At 44.5% G+C, this 26,477-nt stretch overlaps 9 protein-coding genes and 1 long non-coding RNA gene across 14 annotated transcripts; 4 read left to right on the forward strand and 6 right to left on the reverse strand.

Moving 5' to 3' along the window:
- The first annotated feature begins 93 nt into the window (after positions 1 to 93).
- Nph (Nucleophosmin) lies at positions 94 to 1,605 on the forward strand. Its single transcript, XM_017153366.3, has 4 exons — positions 94 to 246; positions 378 to 523; positions 1,163 to 1,330; positions 1,394 to 1,605. The coding sequence occupies exons 1-4, from the start codon at positions 225 to 227 to the stop codon at positions 1,526 to 1,528; spliced, it is 471 nt and encodes a 156-aa protein (XP_017008855.1). The 5' UTR covers positions 94 to 224; the 3' UTR covers positions 1,529 to 1,605.
- Positions 1,606 to 1,684: 79 nt separating this feature from the next.
- Tace (ADAM 17-like protease Tace) lies at positions 1,685 to 5,856 on the reverse strand. Of its 2 annotated transcripts, XM_017153364.3 has the most exons (9): positions 5,692 to 5,852; positions 5,384 to 5,623; positions 4,887 to 5,323; positions 4,177 to 4,371; positions 3,920 to 4,058; positions 3,531 to 3,766; positions 2,370 to 3,039; positions 1,932 to 2,094; positions 1,685 to 1,871 (listed from the first exon to the last, which is right to left on the reverse strand). In XM_017153364.3, the coding sequence occupies exons 1-9, from the start codon at positions 5,768 to 5,770 to the stop codon at positions 1,829 to 1,831; spliced, it is 2,202 nt and encodes a 733-aa protein (XP_017008853.1). In that variant the 5' UTR covers positions 5,771 to 5,852; the 3' UTR covers positions 1,685 to 1,828. The 2 variants fall into 2 exon arrangements, with proteins under 2 accessions (XP_017008853.1, XP_017008854.1); XM_017153365.3 differs by lacking the exons at positions 1,685 to 1,871; positions 1,932 to 2,094; positions 2,370 to 3,039; positions 3,920 to 4,058 and having other exon boundaries at positions 3,615 to 3,766; positions 5,692 to 5,856.
- Positions 5,857 to 6,072: 216 nt separating this feature from the next.
- LOC138913406 (uncharacterized) lies at positions 6,073 to 7,588 on the reverse strand. The gene is made up of 5 exons (XR_011419139.1): positions 7,043 to 7,588; positions 6,741 to 6,983; positions 6,508 to 6,682; positions 6,263 to 6,442; positions 6,073 to 6,205 (listed from the first exon to the last, which is right to left on the reverse strand). It is a non-coding gene; the product is annotated as an uncharacterized lncRNA (long non-coding RNA).
- Positions 7,589 to 8,376: 788 nt separating this feature from the next.
- Positions 8,377 to 9,050, reverse strand: LOC108065383 (uncharacterized). Its single transcript, XM_017153367.3, has 2 exons — positions 8,674 to 9,050; positions 8,377 to 8,618 (listed from the first exon to the last, which is right to left on the reverse strand). Exons 1-2 carry the CDS (start codon positions 8,979 to 8,981, stop codon positions 8,507 to 8,509), a joined length of 420 nt encoding a protein of 139 aa, XP_017008856.2. The 5' UTR covers positions 8,982 to 9,050; the 3' UTR covers positions 8,377 to 8,506.
- A 3-nt stretch (positions 9,051 to 9,053) lies between these two features.
- LOC108065380 (uncharacterized) lies at positions 9,054 to 10,730 on the reverse strand. 3 transcript variants are annotated; one of them, XM_070217087.1, is made up of 2 exons: positions 10,595 to 10,730; positions 9,054 to 10,506 (listed from the first exon to the last, which is right to left on the reverse strand). In XM_070217087.1, exon 2 carries the CDS (start codon positions 10,453 to 10,455, stop codon positions 9,256 to 9,258), a length of 1,200 nt encoding a protein of 399 aa, XP_070073188.1. In that variant the 5' UTR covers positions 10,456 to 10,506; positions 10,595 to 10,730; the 3' UTR covers positions 9,054 to 9,255. The 3 variants fall into 3 exon arrangements, with proteins under 3 accessions (XP_070073188.1, XP_070073186.1, XP_070073187.1); XM_070217085.1 differs by having other exon boundaries at positions 9,054 to 10,512; positions 10,589 to 10,728; XM_070217086.1 differs by having other exon boundaries at positions 9,054 to 10,507; positions 10,589 to 10,721.
- Positions 10,731 to 11,301: 571 nt separating this feature from the next.
- LOC108065351 (coiled-coil domain-containing protein 12) lies at positions 11,302 to 11,945 on the forward strand. The gene is made up of 2 exons (XM_017153298.3): positions 11,302 to 11,534; positions 11,597 to 11,945. The coding sequence occupies exons 1-2, from the start codon at positions 11,398 to 11,400 to the stop codon at positions 11,943 to 11,945; spliced, it is 486 nt and encodes a 161-aa protein (XP_017008787.2). The 5' UTR covers positions 11,302 to 11,397.
- Positions 11,936 to 13,710, reverse strand: Sas-6 (Spindle assembly abnormal 6). The gene is made up of 4 exons (XM_017153294.3): positions 13,411 to 13,710; positions 12,514 to 13,353; positions 12,126 to 12,459; positions 11,936 to 12,063 (listed from the first exon to the last, which is right to left on the reverse strand). Exons 1-4 carry the CDS (start codon positions 13,582 to 13,584, stop codon positions 12,005 to 12,007), a joined length of 1,407 nt encoding a protein of 468 aa, XP_017008783.2. The 5' UTR covers positions 13,585 to 13,710; the 3' UTR covers positions 11,936 to 12,004.
- LOC108065350 (keratin, type I cytoskeletal 9) lies at positions 13,699 to 15,440 on the forward strand. The gene is made up of 5 exons (XM_070216143.1): positions 13,699 to 13,787; positions 13,868 to 14,141; positions 14,201 to 14,762; positions 14,823 to 15,038; positions 15,101 to 15,440. Exons 1-5 carry the CDS (start codon positions 13,704 to 13,706, stop codon positions 15,150 to 15,152), a joined length of 1,188 nt encoding a protein of 395 aa, XP_070072244.1. The 5' UTR covers positions 13,699 to 13,703; the 3' UTR covers positions 15,153 to 15,440.
- A 77-nt stretch (positions 15,441 to 15,517) lies between these two features.
- On the forward strand, positions 15,518 to 17,758 carry Acph-1 (Acid phosphatase 1). Of its 2 annotated transcripts, XM_017153296.3 has the most exons (6): positions 15,518 to 15,670; positions 15,754 to 15,949; positions 16,012 to 16,110; positions 16,167 to 16,856; positions 16,920 to 17,178; positions 17,244 to 17,758. In XM_017153296.3, exons 2-6 carry the CDS (start codon positions 15,791 to 15,793, stop codon positions 17,351 to 17,353), a joined length of 1,317 nt encoding a protein of 438 aa, XP_017008785.2. In that variant the 5' UTR covers positions 15,518 to 15,670; positions 15,754 to 15,790; the 3' UTR covers positions 17,354 to 17,758. The 2 variants fall into 2 exon arrangements, with proteins under 2 accessions (XP_017008785.2, XP_017008784.2); XM_017153295.3 differs by lacking the exon at positions 15,518 to 15,670 and having other exon boundaries at positions 15,740 to 15,949.
- A 434-nt stretch (positions 17,759 to 18,192) lies between these two features.
- Positions 18,193 to 26,090, reverse strand: LOC108065347 (chaoptin). The gene is made up of 7 exons (XM_017153292.3): positions 25,550 to 26,090; positions 23,335 to 23,475; positions 22,966 to 23,125; positions 22,318 to 22,681; positions 21,823 to 22,112; positions 21,617 to 21,763; positions 18,193 to 21,562 (listed from the first exon to the last, which is right to left on the reverse strand). The coding sequence occupies exons 2-7, from the start codon at positions 23,469 to 23,471 to the stop codon at positions 18,431 to 18,433; spliced, it is 4,230 nt and encodes a 1,409-aa protein (XP_017008781.2). The 5' UTR covers positions 23,472 to 23,475; positions 25,550 to 26,090; the 3' UTR covers positions 18,193 to 18,430.
- Positions 26,091 to 26,477: the final 387 nt, after the last annotated feature.

The raw sequence follows: 26,477 nt of genomic DNA on the forward strand, positions 1-26,477 counted from the left end.
AATTAACAACTAAATTATAAGGAATTTTTAGAGAATATTTATAAATACCATTTAATATATGAGACATTTTTAAACAATTTAATGACAACTATCGATAACCGCACGCTTCGATAAGACTGTCAACGCTTCATAGAACGTAGCCATCGCCGTTTTACGGGCACGTGTAGAAGTACAAAAAGTTTCCATTATTAATTGACTGTACATCTGTGTTCCAAGGCCTGCAAATGGAGTCTGAATCGTTTTATGGTGGGTATACCAATTATCTTGGTTGGAGGGGCGCTGCAATGGCGATTCCAGATAGATCCCACCTTGGGTGCTCCTCCAGCCGGCATAAAAACGAGTCGAGTCAGATATCCAACCTCCTCCTCCGTTTCCAGGTGTCACACTCAGCGAGAAGGAGCCCATCGCACAGTTCGACGTGCCAGATATACCAGAGGAATACATCGTCCACTCCCACAAGCTCATCATCAAACAGATTTCCCTCGGGCCCGAGGCGAAGACCGGCGAATTCAACGTTGTACAGGTAAGCCCAGCTAAAAGGGATTATCTAGGGTCGTAAATCAAGAAACGACATTTTTTATATCGCGCTTGTATGTACATCTTTTCGGGGATTATAATGGCCGATTTGGCTATCTTTTATTGACATAAATGCTCTATAAAATCTCCGTTTCCAAAATATATTTCCAATTATAACCGCATTTTTAAAAAAACCCTGAAAAGTCGTTATTCAGTTTTAAAATCTAGTTTAATGCTTTTGTTTTACTTACAGTATTTTCTAAATATGTAAAGTAATTATTATTAAAATAATTGTAAATAAGGCTCTTCCCAGAAATTATAAACAAAAATTCAGAAATTGTATGTACATCTTTTCTGGGATTATGATGGCCGATTTTTATTGACATAAAATCTTCGTTTTGAAAATATATTTCCAATTATAACCGCATTTTTAAAAAACCCTGGAAAGTCGTTACACAGTTTTAGAATCTAGTTTGATGTTTTTGTTTTATTTACAGTATTTTTTAATTATGTAAAGTAATTATTATTAAAATAATTGTTAGAAAAGGCACTTTCTAGAAATTATAAAAAAAATTCACAAATTTCATATCTTTGTCCGCTGCTTTCTTAAATCACTAAAAGCAATGATAATTCCTGCATTTTCCAGGCGGAGACAAACATAAACGACGATGGCGAGAAGAAGACGGTGAAGATTCCCATTGCCGTCCTGAAGGTCGGCGAGACCCGTAGCTTAAGACCAAATGTCGAGTTCCCCAACGGATCAGTGACTTTCAAACTGGTGCAGGGCACTGGACCCGTCTACGTCTGTGGCAAGGTGAGCTCCAGCTATCCATATATAATGTCAATTCGATCCTTAAAAATTACCTTACCATTTCAGGCGGAGATGAACTTTGGTGAGTTTGACGATGGTCAAATTTACGAGGAGTATTCGGATGAGGAGGAGGATAGCGAACTGGAATTTGACGAGGATGCAGCCCCACAGACGAACGGCAAGAGCAATAAGAAGAAGTAGGGACACAAAACACTCCAGTAAGCTAACTAAAAATGATCCGAAAAAATAAAAAAATCCAATAAGGTAACAAAAACCAAGCGAGGAAACTTTTTTTCCAATTATGTAAAGAGAAACTGATTTACAGACAAACCATCCAATTATAACGAGAATTATGTATTTTGGTCTATAGTATATGGAATTTTATTCATTTATGTGTTGTGTATGTTCAAATATGTCACTTAATGCAAACGAACTTGTGGCAGTTTTGAGAATAATGCTCACGGAAGATTAAAATAAGAAGAACCCACCGGGTTTTTTGTGCTAGTTGCAGGCTCTTGCAACCGAAATCTTCTGGCGCGGCACACTAAAATATTATAGAATAGTTATTATTTAATTGAGGAGCAATTAGTAGTTTGGCTCTAACCGTATGTGAATCACCCGACGCCTCTCATCACTGGGATGTATAAGGTCCAACTTTTGGCTCCATTCAATCAGCTTCATCTCGTGGCGCAGTTTCTTGCGATCGAAGTAGGAAATGACACAGCTGATGGGTATCCAAAAGACTGCGGTGACCAGGACAACGGCCACTGAAAGGGGGATTATTTATTTATTTAAGTGTTTTAACTTACAACATCGGATTTTAGGTGAAATCGGTTTTTTTTAAATATGATCTAAAGCCACATTTGATGGGTTAAAATTTTGTTACAAAAACCTCAATTAAGTTTTGCCTAAATCTAATTAAAACTTAATAAATAAAGATTGTAACCAATCAAATGTGGGTTTAAATTGTATTTAAAATAAACTTTAAACTTATAAGTACTTAATCTGTTTCCAAACTTTGTATATATTTTTTAATACTTACTGACAATGTTGTCCTTGAGAAACCGCAGGGTTTTGGCCACATTTATCTCCTCGATGATGTCCCAGAAGCGCTCCACCACATCCTGAATGGTCTTCTCGCAGACGCCCTTGTTGCAGAAGCCAGTAATGCAGGGAGTGCCATCGGGAAGGACATCGGGTGGCTCCACCGGGAAGCAGGTCTCATTGATGCTCATGCGACAGCACCTTTTACAGGCATCCGCAATGATGTCGCACATGCAGCTCTGCAGACCCTGCGTCTCGCAGTACGGCACACACTTGCCATTGCGGCACTGACCGCGCTCCTGGCAGGTGGTGCCATCCGCCATGGCCGGCGACTTGGGACACTCGGCATGGGCTCCGGTGCAGCGAGCCTCCTGCTCGCAGGTGGCGTACTGCGCCTCGCGGCACTTCATCCCGGAGGCCATGAACTGGCAGTTCTGGCAGCACGGCGAGTTCTTGTCGCTGCACATGGCTCCCTGGTTGCGGCGCAGCTTGCAGTTCTTGTCGCAGCACGAGTCGTTGTCCTCGGTGCCCAGGAGTCCAGCGTCGCATTGTTCATCGCCCTCGACGCGCAGATTGCCGCAGAAGGACTCTTCCGGCTCGGAGAAGCACCTGCCCGACTTGGCCTGCAGCACTTTGCGGATGGAGCGCAGCGAGCAGGGAGAGAATTTCTGGAATAGAATAAGGCAGCATTGTATTAGAGCCCTGCGTGAATTATTCAATGCCATGGAATTTCTGATTTGTTTATTTCAATTCTATGTGAAATAAATTGAATGTTTTTCTAACTCATTTCAAATTGAATGAATGAATGAATAATTTTTATGATTTTTTTTGAATTTGAAAGATTTTTTTGTGGAAAATTTTTAACAAATCAATGTTAACTGCTTAGAAAATAAAATTCAGGCAGATTTAATCACAAAATTACGACCTATTCTACTTCAAGAGAAATTTTCGTTTGAATTATTTCGGAATTCATGCCATTCATTCATTCTATTAAACTCAAAATTCAAATTCATTCAATTCTATTAAACTCTAAATTCAAACTCGTTCAATTCTAATAAACTCAAAATTCTAATTAATTCATTCATATAAAACAAAAAATCCAAAATAATTCATTAAATCCATTCATGCAGGGCTGTACATTGTATTTAATCCCACCTACCTTATTGTTCACATCATAACCGCTGACGGAGTATGTGTACATGAGGAAACTGCCGCCCTGCGAGGCACTGGGTGAGCACTCTGGAATATCAGGATCATGCTCGGAGCCCCAGTTGTGACCAAACTCGTGGGCCGTGACCAGATCCGCCTCCCTGGTGATGACCCGCTGGCCATAGTGATTCCTGGAGCTGCTCAGACCCGAGTTTAAATACAGGGTGTAACCGTTTTTGAAGTATTCTTAGAGATAAAAAACAGAAATTAAGTTATTTCCAGATAAAAACAATTCAAATACTTAAAAAAAATCTTAAATAACCAAAGAAAACCAAGGGAAACGCAAGTCTATAAGCGAAATGAAAAGGACAAATATGAGAGTTAGTGGGAGTTAGCAACCTGGAGTGCAAATCCCGCCCACGGAGTTGCGACGCGGGGAGCCCACGTAGGCCAGGCCCAGAATGCCGCCTTCGAACTTGAGATCGGTAAAGAGATGGGCTAGGCAAAAGTCTTTGTGGCTGTACTCCCGCGAGAAGACCTGGAGGCCACGGAGGAGTCGGAATCAGAGTGAGAGATACAGAGAGTTATACAAAGATGATCATGAGGAAGAGCAGCTACACGAAAAGATTGGAAAGAGGAACATCTAGTAAACTTACCTCCAGCAGATTGCGAACATCCCACTTCTCACGGATCATATTGTAGTGGGCTTCGCCTCCCCTCAACCTAGTTGGCTCCGAGTGGACCACAATCTTCTTGATCACAAAGCCCATGCCCTTGAATCCCTCCTGATCCGAGCGATCCTGCCACACGGTGTCGTTGTAGATCTTGTGCACCCGATCTATGAGGCTTATCTGGGGATTACAAGTTTTAAGATGATAACAAGAGAGAACGCTATAGTCGGGTTTGTGTCCCGACTATCTAATACCCGTCACTCAGCTATCAGTGCGAGGGAGATGGAGATAAAAAGCGTTGATTGCGCATAACTTTTTAATGAATGGTGCGATTTGAAAAAAGTCTTCTACATTTTGATAGGTATAAATATACACAGCTAAATTGCATTTCTACTTCTCGGAAATCTTTAAAGGTGTGGGCGCCCGGCTGAAATAAACTTGCGCTGCGTAGGAAGCCCAAGAATATGTGTGGAAAATCTCAACCTTCTAGCTTTTGTAGTTTCCGAGATCTCAGCGTTCATACGGACAGATAGACAGCAGACATGGCTATATCGACTGTGCCGATCAAGAATATATATACTTTATAGGGTCGGAAACGCTTCCTTCTCCCTGTTACATACTTTTGCACGAATACAATATACCCTTTTACTCTACGAGTAACGGGTATAAAAAACAGGTATTTTTTAAGATCTCACCAAGTAGTTAATGGTGGTCTTGGTATTGCCGCCGCCCATCTCCTGAAAGAATCGATAGTCGGCCACCAGGAGCAGAGGACATCGGGTCTTGGTGGGCGTGTACTCATACTGATCCGATTGGCGCTTCTCCCGCGTATGAATCTCATTGTCTAGGCTATCGCCATGCTCCTCCTTGTCCTCCAGTTCGAGACCCTCCTTGATGTAGCCACAGGTTTTGGGACTATCGCCCGCCTTGTTTTTGTGCACCTTCACATCGGAGGCCTTGTAGGCCACCATGGTGTCCTTCTTGGCCTCGGGCAGGTGTCGCCAGGAGGGCTCGATGTGATAGGTTTCCTCCGGCAAGTGGATGGACATGGTCATGGTGCCGTCTTCGATGTGGGCACGCACCGAGGACTCCAGTTCGCCGAACACCCGACCTGAATAGAAGCTATCGTGATCTGAAAATGGGATTGGAGTTACTTAAAAACATATTATGAAACTAAGGATAGTAATCCTACCCATATGGACCACCGTCTCATTGCCATCCGCATCCACCGCATAGGCCCTGAATTTGCTGTGCAGGACATCCCGGTGTGGATGCAGGATCAGCCGGAAGTTCTTCCCCAGCGTGGTGAACTCCACCTCCTTGATGATGTTGAAGGGATTCGTGCTGTGCTTGGCACCCCTCTTGACCACTTTGTGCACCACATCGTCCTTGTGGAAAATCTCGTAGTGTCGCAGCGTCTTTTGCAGGGCCACTGAAATCGGAGGAAAACAGGATTATAAATCGAAATCTTTAATTTCCCTGGACAATCCTTGAGCTCACCGCAATTCTCGACTAGAAGGCAGGCGAAGAAAACGGAGATTATAGCGAGGGAACAGCAACTAATGCATTTTGTAAACATTTTTTTCACCCGCTAATTCTGCACTATCGATTTTTACCGTTGGCAGTGTAACCGTCGCTGAACCGTTAGAAAGTTACCACTGTTTGAAATAACGGGAGTAAAAAGGTCCTGTCGAAATGCGACAGTCTGGCAATATCCTTAAACAGCTGCAAAGTGTAAAAGAAGTAGTAGAAGGCGGACTACACAAATAAAGAATTTCTTGAGGGAAACAGTAAAAATATCATGGTTGTTCAAATGTAATTATGTATTTATTTTAATTGGCATACATAAGTGATATTTCTTGCATTGTTGACATTAAAAAATATGTACGTTTTATGAATGAAACAATTTCTAGCTGTTCACAAACTTTCAAACACAACTGAAAACCTTTATATACGCCGTTTATTCGTGGTTCTCGGAGCGATTGGACGCTGCTTCTGCCGTCTTCCCCGAATTCTGTTGAAACACTTCACTGAATATTTGAACATTTTTTTTTGTTCACAGAGCACTTACCTCTCCATTAAAAGTTGAAGAGTGCTGCGCCTAAGGATAAGCAGCATAAAAACGATAATTCCAAAACTTTTTCCCATATAGAAGACAAAAAACGAGACACTGCGGTTTGGGAACAAATAAAAAAATTCCATGATCCAAATTGCGCCCATGATAACGGAGAGCCGCAAAAACATTAGAAAACTGAGAAGGAAATTCGAAATGAATATTAGTTTGCTTACCAAATTCTGAAAAGGATTAGTTCTTACGCCTCAGTGTCAAAATTTAAGCATTGTATAGTCCTCTCTTGATCACGTTTAAACTTTCTCAGTTCCCTCTTAACTTTCCAAATGTGAATAACTGTCAGAATAAACATGATTATATTAAAAAGGCTTAGAGCCAGTATTGGTCCTTTTATAAATATCCAAATAGTGGGCTGCCAACCTGTAGTTGAAAGGAAATATATGTTAAAGGCTTAGGTAAATGCTTCTTTAATTCAAACCTTCCAGCGAGCACGCAGAGTAGCCAACTAAGGGCAACCAGTTCCATTTATGGAGGTCCTTCTCCCAAATTAGATTCATTAAATAAATAACTCCTGTTGGGAAGGCAGCAATGCTCCAAGCGATGGCACTGTAGGTAAAAAACGAAGAATCCTCATATCTATTCGTCAATAACTTCCACAAATGAAAGCTAATGACAGAGAACCACAAATTGGCGGCTATCTTGAAGAGATAATTACTGTAACCTGACGAAAAACTACGAGTGTTAGTAGTTAGTATTAGCTAGTATTGAGATCCAACTAACCTGTTAACAGGCAAATGCGGTTTAATAAATTAAATGTCTCCAGTATGTGAAAAAGATTCAGAATGAGGAAGCAAAATACGGTAGAAATAAGACACTTGCCGAGGACATTCCGAAGCTTTTCAACGTAAAGATAAACGAACAATGTCAGGATGTGGCATATTGCGGATATCGCATTTACTGCAAGTACAGAAACAGAGAAATTAAGATCCCAGCAGAAGTCATAAATTAATGTATTTTATTACTCGTGATGTCCGCTGGCATCGAATATTTAATGCAAGTGTGTTCAACAACCCAAATGGAATTGGAAAGGTCTGAATTAAACTGGGGATACAGACAGTAATTTTCCCTTGCCAATAATTCACCAGTGTGGAATAAATAAAGGGATCCGTCCTTCCACATTATATAATCATCCTCATTAAGGCTGAGCATCTCATCGCACGTTTCAAACTGACCTCTCAACCTGAAGTACTTGGTAATAGACCCTACGTTCTGGATTTTCTCCTCGAACGTTATGTTTATCATGTTAAGAGTAATTTCTTTATTAAACCTATCGTTACATTCTCCGTTTGCTAACATATTTTTTCGAGGGCAGCAGATTCGGACACACGGCATCACTTCACAGACACAGGCTCTAAGGTGAGTTTTCACAGGCTCTGAGAATCCATCTCTTAACTTTCGGTAATTATACTCCGCAGTAAGGTTAGAAGAAATTTCGATGCCCTGATAGATGTACGAATCGTTGACTCTCTTCAAATCAGAAATATCCACGGTATCGAAATAGTCACAATTGGGAATATCAGCTGCTAAATTCCCAACAATGGTAAGAATTACAATCGTAACGAACAATTTAAAATAAAGAGACATTTTTATAAAGAAACTTTCAACACGGAGAGCTTAACTCGATTGAGCCCCGAAATACAAGGATATCAGTTTTTAAAGCTTTGCCTCAAAAACTAATTACTCTAGAAATCTTAGTCGCGAAAAAAATATAAATCATGCGCATGGGAATAAATAAATAAACAAGTTAACAAATTTAAGATTGTTATAAAATTAATATGGCTCTTGGGGCCCATTATCCTTCAGACCCAGATATCGCAATTGTAGAAATAATGTAGTTTTCTCAATAAAAGGCACGAAATCAACCAAATATTTTGTTTCTTACGGAATCTAATCAACAAGGGTTTACAATTAGACTAAAAATAGCAGTTTTTACCACTAGCCTTGCCTCTAGTATATCATGACTTCAGCGTTAAACAAATAAAATCATATATGTACAGTGTTACACCTAAAACCTATTACCAGTCGCGGTTCGAAGATCCGCTACAATTTCCGGAAACACTTGAGATTTAATTTTATTTAAACTACCAGTGATTTAAAATGTTAATTTATGATTTTTTTGACTTTTTTCTATCTAAAAGGTTGACTGTTTTTAATTTTGTTGAAAAATATTAGAGGTAAATCCCACTATTTTCGATGTGTTGGAGATCGGGGATCTGCAACGGCAGGAACTGGAGCCAGTTTGTTATCCACCCCATAAAACTGACCATTCAGACTCTTTCGCCTTGGCTTGGGCATGCTAAAATAAAGGATTTACAAAGAAGAAAAGAAGAAATTGCTTTTAAAAATCTTACTTGCTAATATTGGACCCATATAAGGTGATGTTTACATAGCTGCTTGGCACATGGTCCAGAAACCTCCGAAAACGACATCGCATGTATTTGTTCAGGCGAGTGGAGAGATAGGGAGTTAGATGCTCCAACTGGTACTTAAAACTGGGCAGGACAACCCAATTGTGGTCGGGCAGATTGACGAAATCCCTTGGCGACTTATCCTCGTCCACCTCGCGACCCTTCTCCTCCGGCTGGAACTCCTTAATCAACTGGTTAATGTCGAATTTAACTGGCCAACTTGTGAAGGGCTCGCAAATGGGGTTCTGCATTTTGAACTATTTACAACTATTTAATAAATTTCCTTTCAAATAACTCGAAACAAACTGAAAGAGGCCTACTTATTTTGTAATTCCACTAAATTTTATATTTGGCTTAAGTATTTAAATCGTTACATACACATACATACGTTAAATGTACAAATTGAAACGAGAATGCAAGTGACAAGGGGACGCGACCTACAGAAAAACACACAAGACAAAAAGACAAGAGGACACATTACATTTTACATTTTCAGCCTTAAACCTAAAGTTGTAGTTAATCAATCTATTTCGGGGATATCTCGGCCATGTTGGCCTCGAAGATGGCCGTGTTGATGCGATGTTTCAGGGCGACGAGCACCTCCCGATTGCTGATGGCGCGCATCTCGTTGGCCACATACTCTCCGTACGTGGCGAACTCATCGCGCGCCGCCGGCAGGCTGACAATGGTGGCAGACGGAGGAGGCGGAGGAGGACTGGGGATGGCTTGTGCCGGTTTCGGCGGCGTGTTCACCTTGGGCAGCCGCAGATTACTCATGGTTATGCCACCGGCTGAAGAAGTGGTTGTGCCATTTGCAGTGGCCTCCAGTGCCGGCGAAAGAATGGAGGTGTTTGCTGGACTGGCCTCGTAGTACATACGCTTCACCGCCGGCGGATGGAGTTGTGTGTGCTCCTCGAAGTAGCTATCATCCTGCCCGCCAGCCGTCTCCCTTCGCTGGATCTTGATGATTCGCGTGGGCTGTGCTGGAGTTGACTGGTAGTGCAGCTCGCCGCTCTCGTTGGCCTGAAAGCTCACGGCCTCCGGGTGATGGTGGTGGTGCAGGTCTATCAGCGTCTGGTGGTGGTGATTCTCCAGCGGATTCTCCGTCTCCTCCGGCTCGGCGAGACTCACAAAGCGCACGCTTAGTTCTTTAGATTGCTGCTTCGGCTTGACCTCGCCCTCCTCCAGCTCCTCCGGCTCATCGATGTCGTCCACGTCTTTGGTTGTCTCCTCGATCAGCTTCTCCAGCTCCTGGGCCCGACTGCTGGCGTGGCTCTTGCGTAGATAATCCTCGTTCATGTTGGTATTACTACTACTTTGGTTGGCCGGATTGGTGCTGCTATCGCTGTGTTGATCGGCGGAGACCTCGCCCAGGGCAAACTTGCGCTCGTCGCCCTGCAGATCGGTCTTCAGGCGACCCTTGGTGGAGCGGCAGGCGTAGGGGGAGCTGAGAAAGACCAGGTTCTTGAAGCCAAACCACTTGGAGTTGTAGGGCTCCTTGCGCTTCATGCGACTGATCTCGCGATGGTACTGCGTGCGCAGCGTGTGGAACTTCTTCTCCAGCTCGTTGACGGGTATATTCCCGCCCAGCACCTGGCTGACTTCGTTCAAGAGCCGCTGCTTGACGTCCTTCTTCCGGTACTCGTCGCACGTCATGTCCCACAGGCCGCGGCGGCTGCGGTACTCAGCGATCAGCAGCAGGGTCTTCTCGCGCGTCCACTCCATTTTTAGAACGCTGCGCGGGATCTGGCCGGGCGATCTCCGAACAATGGGGCTGCTGCTCTAAAAGAAACAAAGGGAACGGAGATGGGGAGCGGGATTAGCCGGCCAACTAATATTAATAGACCACAGAAGTTACCTCGAGGCTCGAGTGGTCGGATAGTCGGCGGGGATCGGGATCTGAGTGCTCTGGTTTATTTTAGCCACTCTACTCCAAAACAGCAGCAGCTGCGAATCTGCGGTTGAAAGATGTCGATGTCGCTGTCGATTGCTCTCCCGGCCTACTGACTGGCCCGCACTGCCTGCATCGGGCTGGAGGGGATGCCTAGTGCTGCTGGAGAGATGCAGAGTCCACTTCCATCGGCTGCAATGCCTATTTGGTTTGTTTAAATTGCACAAAAGTACAGCAGATTTTCCTCCCCCTCGCGTAAAAACAAACGCTGTGTATCCATCTTGGGCGCTATCGATTAATCGATAGTTGGAGGGGGTTTTTGGTGGGACCGTTTCGGGTTTGTCATGAAAACGAAGACGGCATTTGTCACTAATATTATTTATTAATTAAAATAATTATTAAATTTATTTAAGGAACTATTGCTTAATTTCTAAAGTGTCAAATTTAAAAAAAATATGTATGGCTTTTTGATATATTGTCAAATTTCTAGCTTCAATTTTAATTACAAAATTAAAGTTTAATATTTTATAATATAAAAAAAGATAATTAGATAATTATGTACTTATAGAAGAGAAGATTAATTTGATTTAAAAGAAATTAATTAATAAAATTTTAGTCCAGCTTTTAAGCTAGTGACGAATGCTATAGATATCGATTGTATATCGATGTGGCTAAACCATCATCAAAACAATAACAAACGCGGATCGCATCGGTTGAAATTTTAAAGAAACCGGAATATCTCATTAAATATAAGATATTTTCCGTCCAAACTTCATATGGGCATCATGGAAAACAACGGCGTGGGCAAGCTGACCGAAGCCTCTCTGAAGCGCAAGGAGCGCCTGCAAAAACTGCGGGAACAAGCGCAGAATAAAGGAGGAGACTCGTCCGAATCCAATGAAAAGTTACCCAAGTAAGTGGTTTACAATTATTATATATTAAATCCCTATAAAGCTCTGTTTTTACCATCTAAAGACCCATCTTTCGGAGCTACAAACCGCAGAATGAGAACACCACCGGCGAAGTTCTGAGCCAGGAGCCCACGGGGAACATAGAAGCCGCTGTGGAGGACCAACTGAGCCTCCTGCAGCAGCCCATGGTGATCGACGAGATAGATATAACCAACCTGGCGCCAAGGAAGCCCGACTGGGATCTCAAGCGGGATGCCAGCAAGAAGTTGGAGCGACTGGAGCGACGCACCCAAAAGGCAATTGCAGAACTCATCCGGGAGCGGCTGAAACTAAATCAGATCGAGGACATTAGCCAGGCGGTCAATGTGGCCACTGCCCACGCGGGTGAAACAGTGCAGGAGGATTATGACTAGAGAACTTTACTGAACTGGTACAAAAAAGAAAAACAGAAATGCATTAACAATAAGCTAAACTATCGGCGATTTTCCTTGCCAGTGGGAATGGATAGCCTTTCTTTCAAGATGAGGATCTCTGAAATGAGTTGCGAATAATTAAGGAAACATAAATAACATATTATATGATTGATCACCCACGTTTGGAATACTTTTGCTCCAATCCCTGGGCAAAGTTTCGCATGGATTGCAATTGCTGCGGGATTTCCTCGCGTAGCTTTTCAATGGTTATTCGTGCCTCGCGCAGTTCATCCTCGCGCAGGTTCAGCAGACTCTCCTTGGCCTGCACGGCCTTCTCCTGCTGCAGAGCCACCTCAGTGCGCCAGGCAATGGTCTTCTTGTGGTTGAGCAGCTCCTGGCTCTGCTTGAGGATTATCTGGTTGGCCTTGGAGATTTCCTCGGAGGCCATTTCCAAGGCCTGGCGTTTGGTGTGCAAGATCTTCTTCTCCGCCTCCAGTTCAGCGGATATGTTGGCCTAGAAAATATCAATGATTTAGTGTTATTTCTTGGAATTCCTCACCAAACTTACCTTCTCCTTATTGCCCTTTTGTATATGCTCCTGCAGTTCGGCCGTGTGCTGCTTGAGATCCTCGATCTTGTACTCCAACTTGCGTTCCTGCTTTCTGCCATTGGCCAGTTCCCCTTGCAGTTTGTCATTCTGCTCCTTTAAGGTGCACACTCGTGACTTGCAACAGGATAACTCCTCGGCCAGCGTTTGACATCGTTTCTCCGCTTGCTCTTGGGCTGATTTTAGGTCTCCTTTCTCCAGCGAAGCCTTATCCAATTGCGCCTGTAAGTTAGATATCGCCCTGCGATTCCTCTCCAGCTCATTGCTGCGCTGCTCGTTCGCCTTGGCCAGCTTCTCGTGGTACTGCTGAATCTCGGCGGAATGCTTTTCCTCCAAAATGCGAGTGTTTTGGTCTATGGCTTCCCTGAGTTGCATGTTTTCCGAGCCCAATTTCTCCGTGTGCGAACGTTGCGCGTTCATTTCCACCTGCATCTGCTGGATATTCTGCTCGAGCATAAATTGCTTTTTGTGCGAGGCATCTAGCATGCGATTTATGTAGAATAGCACGGTGTTCAGCGGAGCAGAACGGCAGGGCAGGCTGAGGTGAACCAGGTTCTTGAAGGACCTTATTTCCACAAACTGCAGATGGTAGTCGCTTGCGGATGAGTTCTGATCCCTGCCAGACAGATGGAGCTCCAGCTTGCCCGACTGGCAGTCCTTCAGCATGCGCACCACATTGTCCATGAAGCCGGAGAAGGTCACATTCAGCGACTGATCCTGTTTGAGCTCCTGGAAGGAGGCGCTGTCCACGGTGGTGATGTACATGCGCCGCTGATCGGATTTCTCAGCCAAACGGAGTTGCTAGAGGACAAAAGAGTCACTTCAGATCCTTGCTAGATCCTGGCTAGATTTACTCACCAGCAGCTCCTTGAAATCCATTCGCTCGGCGTACAGTAAACAAGCCCGCTTATTGGAGCGCATCATGTCGCCATTGAAGCTCACCATCATCTCCACGCTGGGCAGGATGTTCACCACGTTCTTTCCGTAGTCCAGGCTCCCAGCGTAGCTATCCTCGCTCCCGGGAGGCCACATTTCAGTGAAGGCGGGTGAAAAAACTTAATTTATTTCAAATTATTTAAATTGTAAACAACAGCCAAGGCTTGGGTCTATCGATATCGATAGCCCAGTTCGATACCGATTGCCAGCTAGAGATGTGCACTGGTCAGGTGGACTATCAAGAAGAAGAAGAAGAAAAAAGGCGAAAAATTGTAGAGAAAAATAAATACATGTCTACTGTACGTAAGCGTTGAAGATGCCGCCACCGCCGGAGGATTGTCCAGAGTAATCCGGAGTAATCCAAGCTTTATCCATGCAGACCGCCAAGGTGTTCGTCGGCAGCCTGCCGCGCTGCAAGCCGGACGAACTGCGTCGCCTGTTCAGTAACTACGGCAATGTCTGCGAATGCGATGTGATGAACCGCTGCGCCTTCGTCCATTTGGAGACCACGGACATGGCGGATGCGGCCATAGCCGCCCTCAACGGCACCGTCTTCAAGGGCCAGCCCATCGTGGTGGAGGCGGGCAGGCCAAAGTACCCGGGACCGAGAAATGCGAGTTCCGGTGACAATCCCGGTCGCAGGCAGTCAGAGAGTAGGCTATTAAACTCCCCAGAGATGCTTAATCTACAGTCTCAATCCTCCATGTACCAGGTCAAGGTGGCAGCTCGGAATCGGGCAATCAATTCAAGAGGAATTTCCGGGAGGAAACAGGAGGCGGCGGCGGCGGCAGATATTCCAATGCCTCGGGAAACAAATTTGGACCCGTGCGGAACGAGTCCAACTACAGACAACAGCGCAGTGCTCCCTACTCCAAGGGAGGAGCACCACCACCACCGCCAGCAGCAGCAACACACAACAATGAATCTTCCAATCAGGGCCAGGGATTTAGAAACAAATTTGCAGGCCGCGGCAACAACGAGGGGAGCGCAGGAGGAGGTCGCTTTGGCGGCAATAGGTTTCAGCAGCGGGACAACAATGGATCTCAGGCTGGGCGGAGGAACTTTAAGAACAGTCCAACCAGTAACTATCAAGGAGGCGGTGGCGGTAGTAATAATGACTTCCATGGGGGCAGCTCCGGAGCAGGAGGAGGATCCCTGAATCAGCGGGGCGGCGGAGGAGCTGGAACCAACCATGTGCGACAGGATCGCCGAGGCTTTGCGCTGCCCGTGGAGCATCAGCAGCAGCAGATGGGCTTTGGGCGCTTTGGCAATGGGTAAGTTGTATATTAGACTGTCTTTTATATTACTTACAACTTTGTTTTGTTACCAAACAGGGGCAATCCACCAGGAGGACGTGGGTTCTTCAATGGGGGAGGAGGAGGAGGCGGAGGCGGAGGCTTTAGACGCGGCAGCAGCCACGAATCCAATAGCCAACAAGGTGGCCCCAACAAACGCGGTGGAAAAAATCACAATCAGAATGGCATGAATGCATATCACTCGGAGTTCCCGCCTTTGGGCAGCGGAGGCGGAGCGCCAGGCCAAAGAAACCGGTGGGTAGAGCCATAATCTCCCAATATAATCCCCAGTAATCTGCAATAAACTATTTTTTCAGCTTCAGCGGACCTAGACCCGGACCAAATATGGGCGGTAATAGAAGATTTTAAGCAAGTGCAACGCCACAACGATGTTTGCCAGTCCTCCGTGTACTCCAATTTCATAAATGTAATAGCCGAATTTTGTTTTCCATTGTTTCGCGCGCAGAATCTTTTAGTTTAGCCGACTATTCTTTTAATTTGTCCTATAGCCGTGTACTCTTAAGAACCAACATCAACAGTATATTTGTTATTCGTAGTTAAGATTGTTTCGATATTTATGCAATACTTAAATAATCATATTACTTGTGTGCAACTAAATACGAGATACGAGTCAATCAATACAATCATAAATACCAATTGTGCGTTTTTAATTTTCAAACTTCCCGCCAAGGAGTTACAGTTACGGTTTAGGGTTGCTCGGGGGCGATTAATCGGTTATCGGTGGGAACAAAGCTTTGTGTGTTGGGGGTTATCAAAACTTGTTCCCAAAAATTTATAAACAAGAAAAACCGAGTTTTCCAAACTTCAGCCTGCCAGGTGTATATATGCAAACGACGCACGACCAGATCGCCAGTTATACGGTTGAGGTAAGGGTACTAGATAGCTCCGATAGCCCCGTAGACCCCCCCGTTAACTGTAACCCATAATCCATACATATGTTTTCCCGCAGTCGCTGTGGTTCACTTTTAACGAGTTTGGCTCTGAAAATGTGGAACCAACACCGCCAGCGCTGCCTCCTCTGGATCTGCCTGCTATGTGTGCTCTCTTTCGGGTTGGTTAATGCTTTTAATGGCCATGCTAATGCCGAAGGTCAGCCAGCAGACGTCTTGGTCACATTGCCAGGCCAACTGAAGTTCGTGCATGTGGTAAGCGAGTCGCTTGAGTTGGTGGTGGAGCACCGCGTTTAATCGGCGTCTATGCTTTGCAGATATATCGCCACGGCGACAGAACGCCCGTGGATCCATATCCCACGGATCCCTGGGGCGACAGGAAGTTCTGGTCCACCGGCTGGGGTCAGTTGACCAATGTAAGTGAATGAAACCTAGATAAAACCCAGTCTAAATCCCCCTTTTTATCGCACAGCTGGGCAAGCAGGAGCACTACGACCTTGGCAAATGGCTGAGGAATCGCTACTCTACTCTCCTGCCCTCTCTCTACTCCAACGAGGACATCTTTGTCCAGTCCACCGATGTGGATCGCACCCTCATGAGTGCCCAGTCCAATTTGGCTGGTCTCTACGAGCCACAAGGTGAGGATATCTGGAACACGGACATCAAATGGCAACCCATACCCATTCACACGGTGCCCGAGAAGGAGGATCCTATACTCGCGGCCAAGGCTCCCTGCCCCGCCTACGATTACGAGCTGGCCTCGCTGGAATCCTCGCCAGAGTTCAGGGCCATGACCGAAAAACACCATGATCTGTTTGCGTACCTAAGCGAAAAGGGCGGTCGCTCTGTCAAGACCTTCGTGGATGCCCAGTATTTGAATAATACCCTGTTTATTGAGAATTTATACAACATGACACTGCCGAAATGGACCGAAAAGGTTTATGGAAAGGAGGAGCTCACGTATATAGCCAATTTTGCCTTTGCCATTAGCTCTTATACGCGAAAACTGGCCAGATTGAAGGCGGGTCCCTTGCTGAAGGACATCTTCCAGCGTTTCAAAGAGAAATCCACCGGTCGCCTAGATCCAGATCGTTCCATGTGGGTCTATAGTGCCCACGATACCACCGTAGCCAGTGTTTTGAATGCTCTTAAATTGTTTGAGGTAAGAGTTTATACTAATAAGTAATTGAAAAAGGGTTTAAAGATATATTTGTTGATTTCACAGCTGCACAGTCCTCCCTACACGGCGTGCATCATGCTGGAGATGCGTCTGGATGAGAGCAACACGCCGCTGGTGTCCATTTTCTACAAGAACACCACCGCTGAACCGCTGCCTCTGGACATACCAGGCTGTGGACCTTCGTGTCCGCTAACGAAACTCGTTAGCCTTTATCAGGACGTGCTGCCCGTGGATTGGGAGCGTGAGTGCAAGCGCTCCACAATGATGATGACTTATGAGGAGGCCAATTTGGGCGCGGCGACGGGTGAGTCAATATATGGGGTAATTGCGTTCTAATGGAATTAAAGCCTAATCTTTCTCTTCCATCAGGCATACTCATTTTAATCGTCATCGCTCTGCTTTTCGCCAGCTATGGCCTCATGATCTACTACCGACGTCGCAACTACAAGCTGTATACCTCGTACTCTCAAATGGCCTAGCTGGATAACTACTTAAATCTAAACATGGAGCCTTCCTTCCGCTCTCCAATTGCCAAAGTGATTTGTTTTTTTCTTCGTATTGCCCCATGTTGCTCAATCGACAGTTGTTGCTGTTAATAATCGTGGTTACTACTTAGTTAAAAGCCTGCATTTCACACAAAGTCTGTTTGTATTGATTAGTTTTTGGTTTAAGTTGAAGTTTTGTGCATTTGAAAAAACAGCATTTAAAGTGGAATGATAACTGGTTTTGTTGTTGTTATTCAGTGAAAAGATTTGGAATACAAAGACTGTGAATAGCGATCTTGAAGTTGCATACATATATACATAGCATATTTATACACATGTACATTTTTATGAAATTATCTTGTATGATAAATTTATTGTATTAAAAACGCTCAAATCGAAGTTGTCTGTTGGTTCAATTTTATCAAGGGAAGCCAATAATAATGTACTTATATTGGTTAAGATAACAATAAGTTTAGTTTGATAAGTAAAGGAAGGGTTTCTTATTATTTAAAGAGCTAGGTGATAAGCACACATGTAAAATGTATAGACAATTCAAATGAAGATAAGGTAATGAATTGCTTTTGCAGGTAGGAAAGATACAAATCACAAAAGGCAATGGCTGTTGTGATATTTTTGCTCAAGGTGAACATATCAAAAAGCTTAAGCATTTGCTCAGAATTGTTTATCAGTCATACAGAAGTTATATTTAGTTTCCTATGAGACAAACTTATAGCTTGATAGTGGAACCAGGTAAAAAGAATTGGATAAACACACCTGATAGACAGCTGTTCAAATACTTTTAAGGTTTTTCCGGAAAAAAAACTCGAAATGTGTATTATTCTAGATTTGTTTATTCCGCATAAGCGATTTGCTTGCACTTAATTATGGTTAGACATAGATATACATAGTTAGGGTTACAGTTAGAGTGTTTAAGTCTATATACAACGTTGGCTGATAGCGGCGATATAATGTAGAACCTGTTTAGCGGCGATGCGCCTGACTGACTGACTGCGATAGAGATTGAAATGGACAGAATGGAGGAGGAAAGATGAAGATGCCTTGGATCTCGGCTTATCTGTAGGCCTTGTCATCCGAGTATATGATATAGGGCTGATGCTGGTGATGCGTTAGGCTCTCGGCTCCATCGCCAAGATTTCCATTTCCATTTCCGCCGGCTCCTCCGCCTCCTCCGCCGCCGCCCGCTCCGCTGAAGTAAGACATGCGGGACATGGTCGAGTAGGCAGCCGCTGCAGCAGCCACCTGTTGTTGCTGCTGCTGCTGCTGCTCCCGCTGCTGACGCTGGGAGAGATTCTGGCTGGACTGGTGGTGGATGGAGGCCGCCTTGTGCGGCAGCGTGGCATAGCTGGCCTGGTAGGGAGGCACCGCATACAGAGCTGCTCCCGCTCCATTCTTGTAGCTATATGCCGCATTGTGGGCACCCATCTGCATGCCCGCCGGGATTCCAATCATCGCCGCATTCTGCTGGTACTCCACATTGCTCATCCGCAGCCTGATGATGCAGATGATGATGATGAGGATGGCTATGAAGGCCACCACACCTCCCACAATTCCTATAATCAAAGTATCATCGTTGCTGATAATCGGGGATTGGGCCTTCATCAGCGGAGCCTTGGTCTTGATCTTCTTCAGACTCGGCGGCTGGGTGGGTTCGAGGCTCCAGATGATCAGCGGCTCCTCGGTGGTGGAGCTACTCCGCGTGACCAGCTGGCTGGAGGTCTTGAGGAGATGCGGCACCGGGGCAGTGGGTCTAGCGGTGGAGGAAGTCATTCGGCGGGCATCGCAGGTGAGTTCATCATCCCCAACTTCAATGAGTTTCCGGTTGAGCAAATACGGAGGGGAGGCACAGGTGACATCCGGCATTCCGGAGCTAGGAAGCCATCTCCTCAAAGCTCTAGCATTGCAATCGCAGACTATGGGATTGCTAGCTAATCCCTGGAGCTGCAGACTAGCTCGACGATCTTCCAGAGCGTTGAGGAACTGCGGCACCAGCACTGTGATCTTGGATCCCTCCACATCCAGGTTGAGGTGCGAGGATCGGGGCACCGGGAACAGCAGAGCTGGCGGCAGGGCACTCAGGGATGTGTTCCTCAGCTGGACACTCAGTTCACTGCTCTTCAGACCCGCCAAAGTTCCCGAGGATATACTCTTTAGTCTTTCTCCCCGGATGCCCAAACTCCTGAGACGCGGATGCTTCAGCGGTTGGATCTGCTCACTGCCTATGCTGGAGTCCTTGACTTCAATGTCCAGAGCCTCCAAACCGGGCAGCAGTTCCAGGATGCCCTGCAGATCCAGGTAGCCAAGCAGGGGCAGATCATAGGCCTCCAAATTGACCAGATTGGGCAGCTGTTTGAAGGCGTTCTTCTCGATCCTGGTGCACTGGGGCAGGTGGCTCAAGCGCAGCGATCGCAGCATCTCCAGCTTACCAAAGTTGGACTGCGAGACGATCTCAAAGCTGTTGTTGGATACATCCAGGGTCTGGAGCACTTGCAGCTGAGGCCAAGCCATGGAGAGATCCTCTAGAGATTCCAATTCATTGCTGGAGAGATCCAGAGTTTCCAGAAGAGTAACCCTTTGGAAGACCTCTGGCTTGACATTCTTCAGTTTATTATGGGAGAGGTTGAGGAACTGCAGGAAGGGAGTCTCCAGGAGTTCCAGCTGATCAATACCCGTTCCTGCCAAACTAAGTTCCCTTACTGTCTTGGGTTCATTCAGAACATTGTGCACGGCCTTAGGACTCAGTGGGTTAAAGGATAGATCGATCCTCTTGATGTTCACCATGATGCTATCATCTCCGGGTAGTTCCTTAATCTTATTGTAACTCAAATCCACGGAAGAAACAAAGAAGAACTGTCTTTGCAGGGCATTCAGAGGAGCGTATTCAAAGCGATTTCTAGCCATGTTGATATTCTCCAGCATCTGGAGCTTGGAGCGCTCAAAGACGCCATCCGAGAGTTCCGATAACCTATTGCCCTCCAGATTGAGCTGTTCCAATCTCACCAAACCCTCAAAGGTTCTCTCGCCAATGCGATCCAGGTTATTGTAGGCCAAGTCCAAAATCTGCAACTGAGTGGAGTTGTGGAAGGCCATCTCACTGACCATATCCAACTGGTTATTGGCCACCAGGAGAACCCGAAGACGGGGCAATCTGGCAAAGTCCAGTTCCTCGATGGTTTTCAATTGGTTATTGGAGAGATCAATGTGCTCCAGATATTGCAGAGAGGAAATGAGTTCCGCCGGGAAAAAGGAGAACTTATTATTAGCCGCTCGTATTTCCCTCAATCTCGGATGAATTCTGAAGGAGGAGGGAAACAGGTAGCTCAACTGGTTATCCGATATATCCAACTCCTCGATTCCCGTGCCCGTATTGAAATATTCTCCCTTGAAGGCAGACAATTGATTGCCACGAAGATTCAGCTTCTGCAACTTCATCACATTGACAAAGGCGCCGGAACGAATGGATCCAATGCGATTGTTGGAAAGATCAATGGAGCTGATGTTCCAGAGATTGACGAAGCTACCATCCTGGAGCTCCTGCAGCTGGTTGTCATTAAGGTAAATGTGCTTCAGATCCTGCAATCCTGCGAGGAGATCTCCGCTTATCTGGCGAATGCTACAGTGACTTAGATCGATGACCTGCAGGCGATCCAAGGGTTTAAAGAGGGCTCCGGTCAGTGGGGTCAAGTGATTGCCACTCAGGTTGAGGGATTGCAGATTCTCCAGTTCCTCGAAAATGTTACTGGGCAACTCCGTCAACGTATTGCCACTCAGGTCTAGACTCCTTAACTCAGGTAAAACCCAAGGAGCTCCTCCCAGACCTGTTAGCCTGTTTTGCGATAGCTTCAGGGCCATCAAAGTGCTCTCCAATCCCGCAAAGGTATCTGCGTTAATCAAAGCCAAGGAATTTCCAGAGAGATCCAAGGTATGAAGACTGCTAAACATCTGGAAGCTTCCAGGGGGAAGTTCCCTAATCACATTCCTCGACAAGGTAAGGGTAGTTATATCTCCCGCCTGAAGAGATCCCAGAATCTCTGAAGACAGGGCAGCTACTCGATTAAAATCCAACTGAAGGGTTGTCAACTGGGGCAGACGACCTAGAGCACTACCGGGCACCAAGAGGATATTGTTGTCCTTGATGATCAGGGTCTGCAGGCTGTCCAATCCCTCCAAGGCATCGTCTTCAATCTATCGAGGAAGTGTTGTTAGAATCTTTAAGGGACTCCATTTAGTATTACTTACCGTTCTCAAGGAGTTCAAGCTGAGGTCCAGGTACTTAAGAGCACCCATTTCCCGGAAGGTTCCTGGCGTAATGCTGGTTATGGTATTACGACTGATGTCCAGGCTTTCCAAAGACCTAACCACCTGCATGTGACTGTAGTCCAATTGCTGTGGCAAAAGAAATTAAAATAAAATATCTTATGATGATATTATAAAATAGATCATACCTGCAGCATGTTTGAGGACAGATTTAGGTGCTTAACTCCGGGAACCGCCGCCAGTGCCACCGTGGGAAACTGATTGAAGAAGTTCTCGGAAAGATCTAACTTTTGCAGCGATTGCAGTTTTTCAAAGACATCACTGTTAAGATTACTGATACGATTTCCGGCCAACTTGATTTCCCTGATCTTCTGCAGACCCTTGAAGGCCTGACTATCGATGCTGCGGATGACATTATGTCGCAGATCAATGATCTCCAACTGACGCTGGGCATTAAAGGAGTCCGGAAGGAGTGAACCTGAAGAGATTTCAAGATATTACTATTTTAAAGCCTTGATTTAATTCAAGGTTCTTTATAATCTAATTTTTTTTTTTAGAACGAAAAATAATTGTTTTCTTAACGACTGTGATTTGTGGGTTTGTTCTTAATTACACCAGTTGCGGTTTCAATTGCACACCCAGTATTTTACCCTACATTATCTTAACTACCCAATCTGACTTACCAATCTGGTTCTGTCGCAGCGAAAGGTGTCTCAAAGCACTTGGTCCATTTAGAGAGTTGGTGGGCACTGCCGTTAAGCTGTTGCGATCGATGTAGAATTCCTTCAGATCCACACAGCCCTTGAGAAGACCCTCTTCGATCAGCTTGATCTTATTTCCGGACAGATCCAAGATCCTCAGGTTCTTCAGCACATGCAATTCGGCGGTGGAAAAGATGGGATTGAGATTATCGCCCAATAAATTATTCGCCAGTCGCAGTTCATTCAGCGAATCCTTGAGACCATCGAATGCCTTTTCCGGAATCCTTCGGATGAGATTGTACGACAGATCCAGCTCCTCAATGGTTAGTTTTAGCTGGCCAAAAGTCTGTGGTTGAAGAATATATAAAAAATATATGAATAAGTGGTTTATTTTTCTTGGTTATTCATATACAATGATGCTTTAAATATACTTTTTTTTAAGAAATCTAAAACTTTTCAAGCAGATTTAAGATTAAAATCAATAACTATTGCGCATCAAATCAATAAGAAATAAGATCTGATTGACCCCCATTCCGAATCGTTTATTGGGCCTGTGAGATCATCAAAAGATGTCGAAATCCCCCGATCTCAGTGTGGTTTATCTCTGGCATATTGCAACACCCAACTCACCTGGGCGGGCAGCACCTGTTGGCCACTATGACGTTGCGTATACGCCACGATGGGCGCTCCATAAGGCAGTTGCGGGGCATCGCCGTGGAAGACAACACGATCGCAGTCCATGGCCACGGCTCCCAGTTGACCAGTCGCCGCAAACGGAACCACATTGCACCTGTAATTGTCGTCAGTCCATGAGAGGTGATTACAGAGAAAAACAAAGCCAAATGAAATTGCAGTTGGCGGTAATTTTGTGATATTAAAATAATACCCAACCGACAGCGGAAATTCGCTGTCGCTTTTGCCATGGTGGTCAAGATATTGGAATGGCATGGGTATAGTATAGGTATGGTGTAGTATGATTGTGCACATAGTATGGCTTACCTGCATGGAAGACGGAGGGCGGGACTGAGCTCTGGGCAGGGGCGCCAGGCGGAGATTTGGGTGGTCGAATGGGAGATGCAGATCAGGAGTACGAGTAGAAAACGCCCTCCATTTGTCAGCTTTTTCCAAGCTTCCATTTCGCTGCAATTGAGAAATAAATTGTCACTATTATCATCTGATTTTTTTTAGGTCTTGCTGTTTGAAACTCGTTTCGAGAAGAGAGATCTGTGTTCAGTATTCCGTATCGTATTTGGTCATTTACCCATTATCGCCGTATTCGCTTAGAACATTTGATTTGCATACCGATGTCTCCGTCTATTTCGGTTTTAGCCGCATACTTGTGGCCAACAAAAACGACAACAACAATGGTCGACACCAAGGTCCGATCGAAAGAAAGGAAAAAAAAGAATAAAATGAAGGCTATAATCAAGCGAGCTGGCCAACAAAGAGCAGTGAGTGAGGCTGCCTACGAGTGGTATGAGTAATTTTGGTAATGCTGACATATTGAAGGCATTTGTTGTCGTCTTATTCATTCATTCTAACTATCAGAGGTGTCACGGAAATATCTTCTCTATAAACACGAAACGGGTATTAGCTCTCGGTTTTTTTTGGTATCACTTTTGGTGGCTTTAAAAACTCTACAATTTAATCAGAAATATGACAGGTCTGTGCCAAAAGTAACCCTTCAAAACCTTAGTTCGCGTTAAAGGTGAATAGATCTTTGTAATTCGCCTCTTTAGCTGTAGTTTTAATTAGCAAAATTCCAATTTATGCTTGTAAATGAAACCCTTTCAGCTCCAAACAATGTGGGAATTATTTAGAAACCTATATTTCTTATATGAAATATTCTTTGGACAACTTTTATAAACATCATATTTATTATTCGTAACACAATAAGTTAAACTGTTTTAAAAAGTATTTTTATATTACAATTTTATTTATACTTTCTTAAAAGTTTAAATCATGTTTTTAAACGTAAAACCTATGTTCGTTTTCTCTTTGACATTATAATAAAGTTTTGCGTGCAGAACTCTAACTTATCTGTGTTAAACAGAAACCTCTTACAAAAAATGTAAATTTTATGAATGAATTAGCCATGAATGTGCATAAACTAGTTGGCCATAATAACTGGAAAGGTTTTCTAAAGACATTTCGCTATAGAGTTTTTGATTTGTATTAAATTTTCGGTTCTCAAAGATAATAATTATTATCGTTAGAGTAGTAACTCTAAATATATAAGCTAATTCATTAATCCGTTAGTGATGATTCCGAAATTCTGATAAGTGATATATTGGTTCTCCTGAAAAATCTCGAATACATTTTATCATGCTGACTTTTTGGTTTTTTTTTTCGATAAGATCCACTGTAAGACTATTATATAAAACGCCTTCGGCGGCGCATGAGCGATTCGTTGAGCCATGATCTCTTGTGGCTCTGGCACTTGGGACCTGGATTTTGAATTCTGAATTCTTGGTTCTCACTCTCGCATTAGCTGTACCGTTATTGGTAGTACGGTGGTCGGCGGTGGTTGTTGTTGTTCGTTTTTTGTTGGCCGTGTTCATTGGTTACTGTTTTTAATGCGCACTGACAGCAACAACAAACATAAAAAAAAATACATTTACGTCTGGCCGTATTTCTATTTGCATTATTTTTGGTTTCGCGTTATTTGTGCTATTTACTCTGCGGTCCATGGGTCCGAAACATGGAAGGTATTTGGTATTTGGCCAGTCTTTTTATTTGCGCCCCTGTTTGCTGAACGATCGTAGATATCCACACAGCCAGACAAACAAACAAGCGGAGATTCAAAGTATGTAAATTTATTAAGTCCATAAAAACGACTCGCGGGGTTTCGAAAACAGAAAACCGAAAATCGAAAATCTCCCCGAAAAGCGATCTTTTGCTCATTGAAATGCATGGGCGATATGCGCGATTCGATATGGTGGACAGCCTCAAGGTTGCATTGCCACATGGAATGGGTTGAAAATGGGATGGGATGGGTATGGGACTCGATTGGATCCACTTCTTGTTTCACAGATACGCAGATACAGATACAGATACCTGTTGAGATACCCGAGAGGTAACAGATACAGCTACACTTTGCATTGCGTGTAAAACGCTTTGATGGGAAATATGTTAATCACACATCTCGGTTTTTTTCCTTCTTTTCTCGTAACCTGTTTCATTATGATTTTTGTGATTTATACTTTTGGCTTACATTTTTCGGGGCGCTGCTTGTAAATTGCACTTTATTTTTGTTGCCTGGGAACCACAAAACTTCGCGGGTCTTTTGTTTTTGTCGCTGGATTGCACAAGTTGGCTATGTTTACGTTTGTTTTTTCTGATTTTTTTGCGCCTAGTTCTCTTTTGTTATACACAAAAAGAAAGCTTCGCTCGGGAAGAATGTTTTCCCAGAGAGATGGCCTCTAACACTCGGCACTCACACTTGCACACCGCGCACCGTTGTTGAAAAATGCAGACAAACAACTCAAAGGGGGCACTTCAAGGGGCGGGTTTCCAGGGGGGGCGTTAGTAATTAAGCCGAGATAGCGCAACAACAAGTACGGCCTGTCTGCGCATGCGCAGCGGTAACAATTTCGCAGCGTTCCGCGTTCTCCACTCCACCACCGCCGGTTCTCCAAAACGGTTAAGATCGAATCGGAATCGGAATCCGGATCGTATCGAATCGAATCGGTCTAAATATATAGGCCCGCTTTTTTCTCACTTCCGCCAAGTCCGATCCATCGAAGCGCCGCAACTCAACTGAAGCTGGTCGAAAACCGAGCTGACTAGGCTTCGCCTTTTGGGCCAAGCTCTCTGCGGAGCCGCTCTGCAGGTGAAACTGGTTTGCCCCAAATGCACAGCAAGAAATGGGATCAAAAAAGATCTAATGGTAGTTAGATCTTATATGTGGCACAAGAACTATGTGGCTTTCTTTAGAAGAAAATGTTGTTCTGAACAAAAAACATCAGTATTTTGTACGACACAATGCTAAAAATGTTCCAAATGTAAAATATCATACTGCTCTGAACTCGTAATAAAATTCCTAACCGATTTGCATTCAAACCTATAAATTTTAATTTTTGAAAAAAATTTAAAAAATGTTCAAAAATTACTTTGTTTTTTATTTATTAAAAAGTGATGTG

Source organism: Drosophila takahashii, chromosome 3R, assembly GCF_030179915.1.
Source record: "Drosophila takahashii strain IR98-3 E-12201 chromosome 3R, DtakHiC1v2, whole genome shotgun sequence".
Taxonomy (NCBI): domain Eukaryota; kingdom Metazoa; phylum Arthropoda; class Insecta; order Diptera; family Drosophilidae; genus Drosophila; species Drosophila takahashii.

What these genes read in the sequence shown, in the direction of transcription:
- Nph (XM_017153366.3), top strand. Translation starts at nt 225, where the DNA reads ATGGAGTCTGAATCGTTTTATG. An exon ending in GGAGTCTGAATCGTTTTATG is followed by an intron (nt 247 to 377) that starts GTGGGTATACCA and finishes CTCCGTTTCCAG; the next exon opens with GTGTCACACTCAGCGAGAAG. An exon ending in CCGTCTACGTCTGTGGCAAG is followed by an intron (nt 1,331 to 1,393) that starts GTGAGCTCCAGC and finishes TTACCATTTCAG; the next exon opens with GCGGAGATGAACTTTGGTGA.
- Tace (XM_017153364.3), bottom strand. Translation starts at nt 5,770, where the DNA reads ATGTTTACAAAATGCATTAGTTGCTGTTCCCTCGCTATAATCTCCGTT. An exon ending in TGAGACGGTGGTCCATATGG is followed by an intron (nt 5,324 to 5,383) that starts GTAGGATTACTA and finishes TCCCATTTTCAG; the next exon opens with ATCACGATAGCTTCTATTCA. An exon ending in ATGTTCGCAATCTGCTGGAG is followed by an intron (nt 4,059 to 4,176) that starts GTAAGTTTACTA and finishes CGTGGCCTCCAG; the next exon opens with GTCTTCTCGCGGGAGTACAG.
- LOC108065383 (XM_017153367.3), bottom strand. Translation starts at nt 8,981, where the DNA reads ATGCAGAACCCCATTTGCGAGCCCTTCACAAGTTGGCCAGTTAAATTC. An exon ending in TATGGGTCCAATATTAGCAA is followed by an intron (nt 8,619 to 8,673) that starts GTAAGATTTTTA and finishes CCTTTATTTTAG; the next exon opens with CATGCCCAAGCCAAGGCGAA.
- LOC108065380 (XM_070217087.1), bottom strand. Translation starts at nt 10,455, where the DNA reads ATGGAGTGGACGCGCGAGAAGACCCTGCTGCTGATCGCTGAGTACCGC.
- LOC108065351 (XM_017153298.3), top strand. Translation starts at nt 11,398, where the DNA reads ATGGGCATCATGGAAAACAACGGCGTGGGCAAGCTGACCGAAGCCTCT. An exon ending in TCCAATGAAAAGTTACCCAA is followed by an intron (nt 11,535 to 11,596) that starts GTAAGTGGTTTA and finishes TACCATCTAAAG; the next exon opens with ACCCATCTTTCGGAGCTACA.
- Sas-6 (XM_017153294.3), bottom strand. Translation starts at nt 13,584, where the DNA reads ATGTGGCCTCCCGGGAGCGAGGATAGCTACGCTGGGAGCCTGGACTAC. An exon ending in TGGATTTCAAGGAGCTGCTG is followed by an intron (nt 13,354 to 13,410) that starts GTGAGTAAATCT and finishes TTTGTCCTCTAG; the next exon opens with CAACTCCGTTTGGCTGAGAA. An exon ending in GGAGCAAAAGTATTCCAAAC is followed by an intron (nt 12,064 to 12,125) that starts GTGGGTGATCAA and finishes AACTCATTTCAG; the next exon opens with AGATCCTCATCTTGAAAGAA.
- LOC108065350 (XM_070216143.1), top strand. Translation starts at nt 13,704, where the DNA reads ATGTGCACTGGTCAGGTGGACTATCAAGAAGAAGAAGAAGAAAAAAGG. An exon ending in AAAATAAATACATGTCTACT is followed by an intron (nt 13,788 to 13,867) that starts GTACGTAAGCGT and finishes TTATCCATGCAG; the next exon opens with ACCGCCAAGGTGTTCGTCGG. An exon ending in CGGTCGCAGGCAGTCAGAGA is followed by an intron (nt 14,142 to 14,200) that starts GTAGGCTATTAA and finishes TCCATGTACCAG; the next exon opens with GTCAAGGTGGCAGCTCGGAA.
- Acph-1 (XM_017153295.3), top strand. Translation starts at nt 15,740, where the DNA reads ATGTTTTCCCGCAGTCGCTGTGGTTCACTTTTAACGAGTTTGGCTCTG. An exon ending in GCTGGGGTCAGTTGACCAAT is followed by an intron (nt 16,111 to 16,166) that starts GTAAGTGAATGA and finishes TTTATCGCACAG; the next exon opens with CTGGGCAAGCAGGAGCACTA. An exon ending in CAATTTGGGCGCGGCGACGG is followed by an intron (nt 17,179 to 17,243) that starts GTGAGTCAATAT and finishes CTCTTCCATCAG; the next exon opens with GCATACTCATTTTAATCGTC.
- LOC108065347 (XM_017153292.3), bottom strand. Translation starts at nt 23,471, where the DNA reads ATGGAAGCTTGGAAAAAGCTGACAAATGGAGGGCGTTTTCTACTCGTA. An exon ending in AACAGGTGCTGCCCGCCCAG is followed by an intron (nt 22,682 to 22,965) that starts GTGAGTTGGGTG and finishes CTTCAACCACAG; the next exon opens with ACTTTTGGCCAGCTAAAACT. An exon ending in GCTTGAACTCCTTGAGAACG is followed by an intron (nt 21,563 to 21,616) that starts GTAAGTAATACT and finishes CTTCCTCGATAG; the next exon opens with ATTGAAGACGATGCCTTGGA.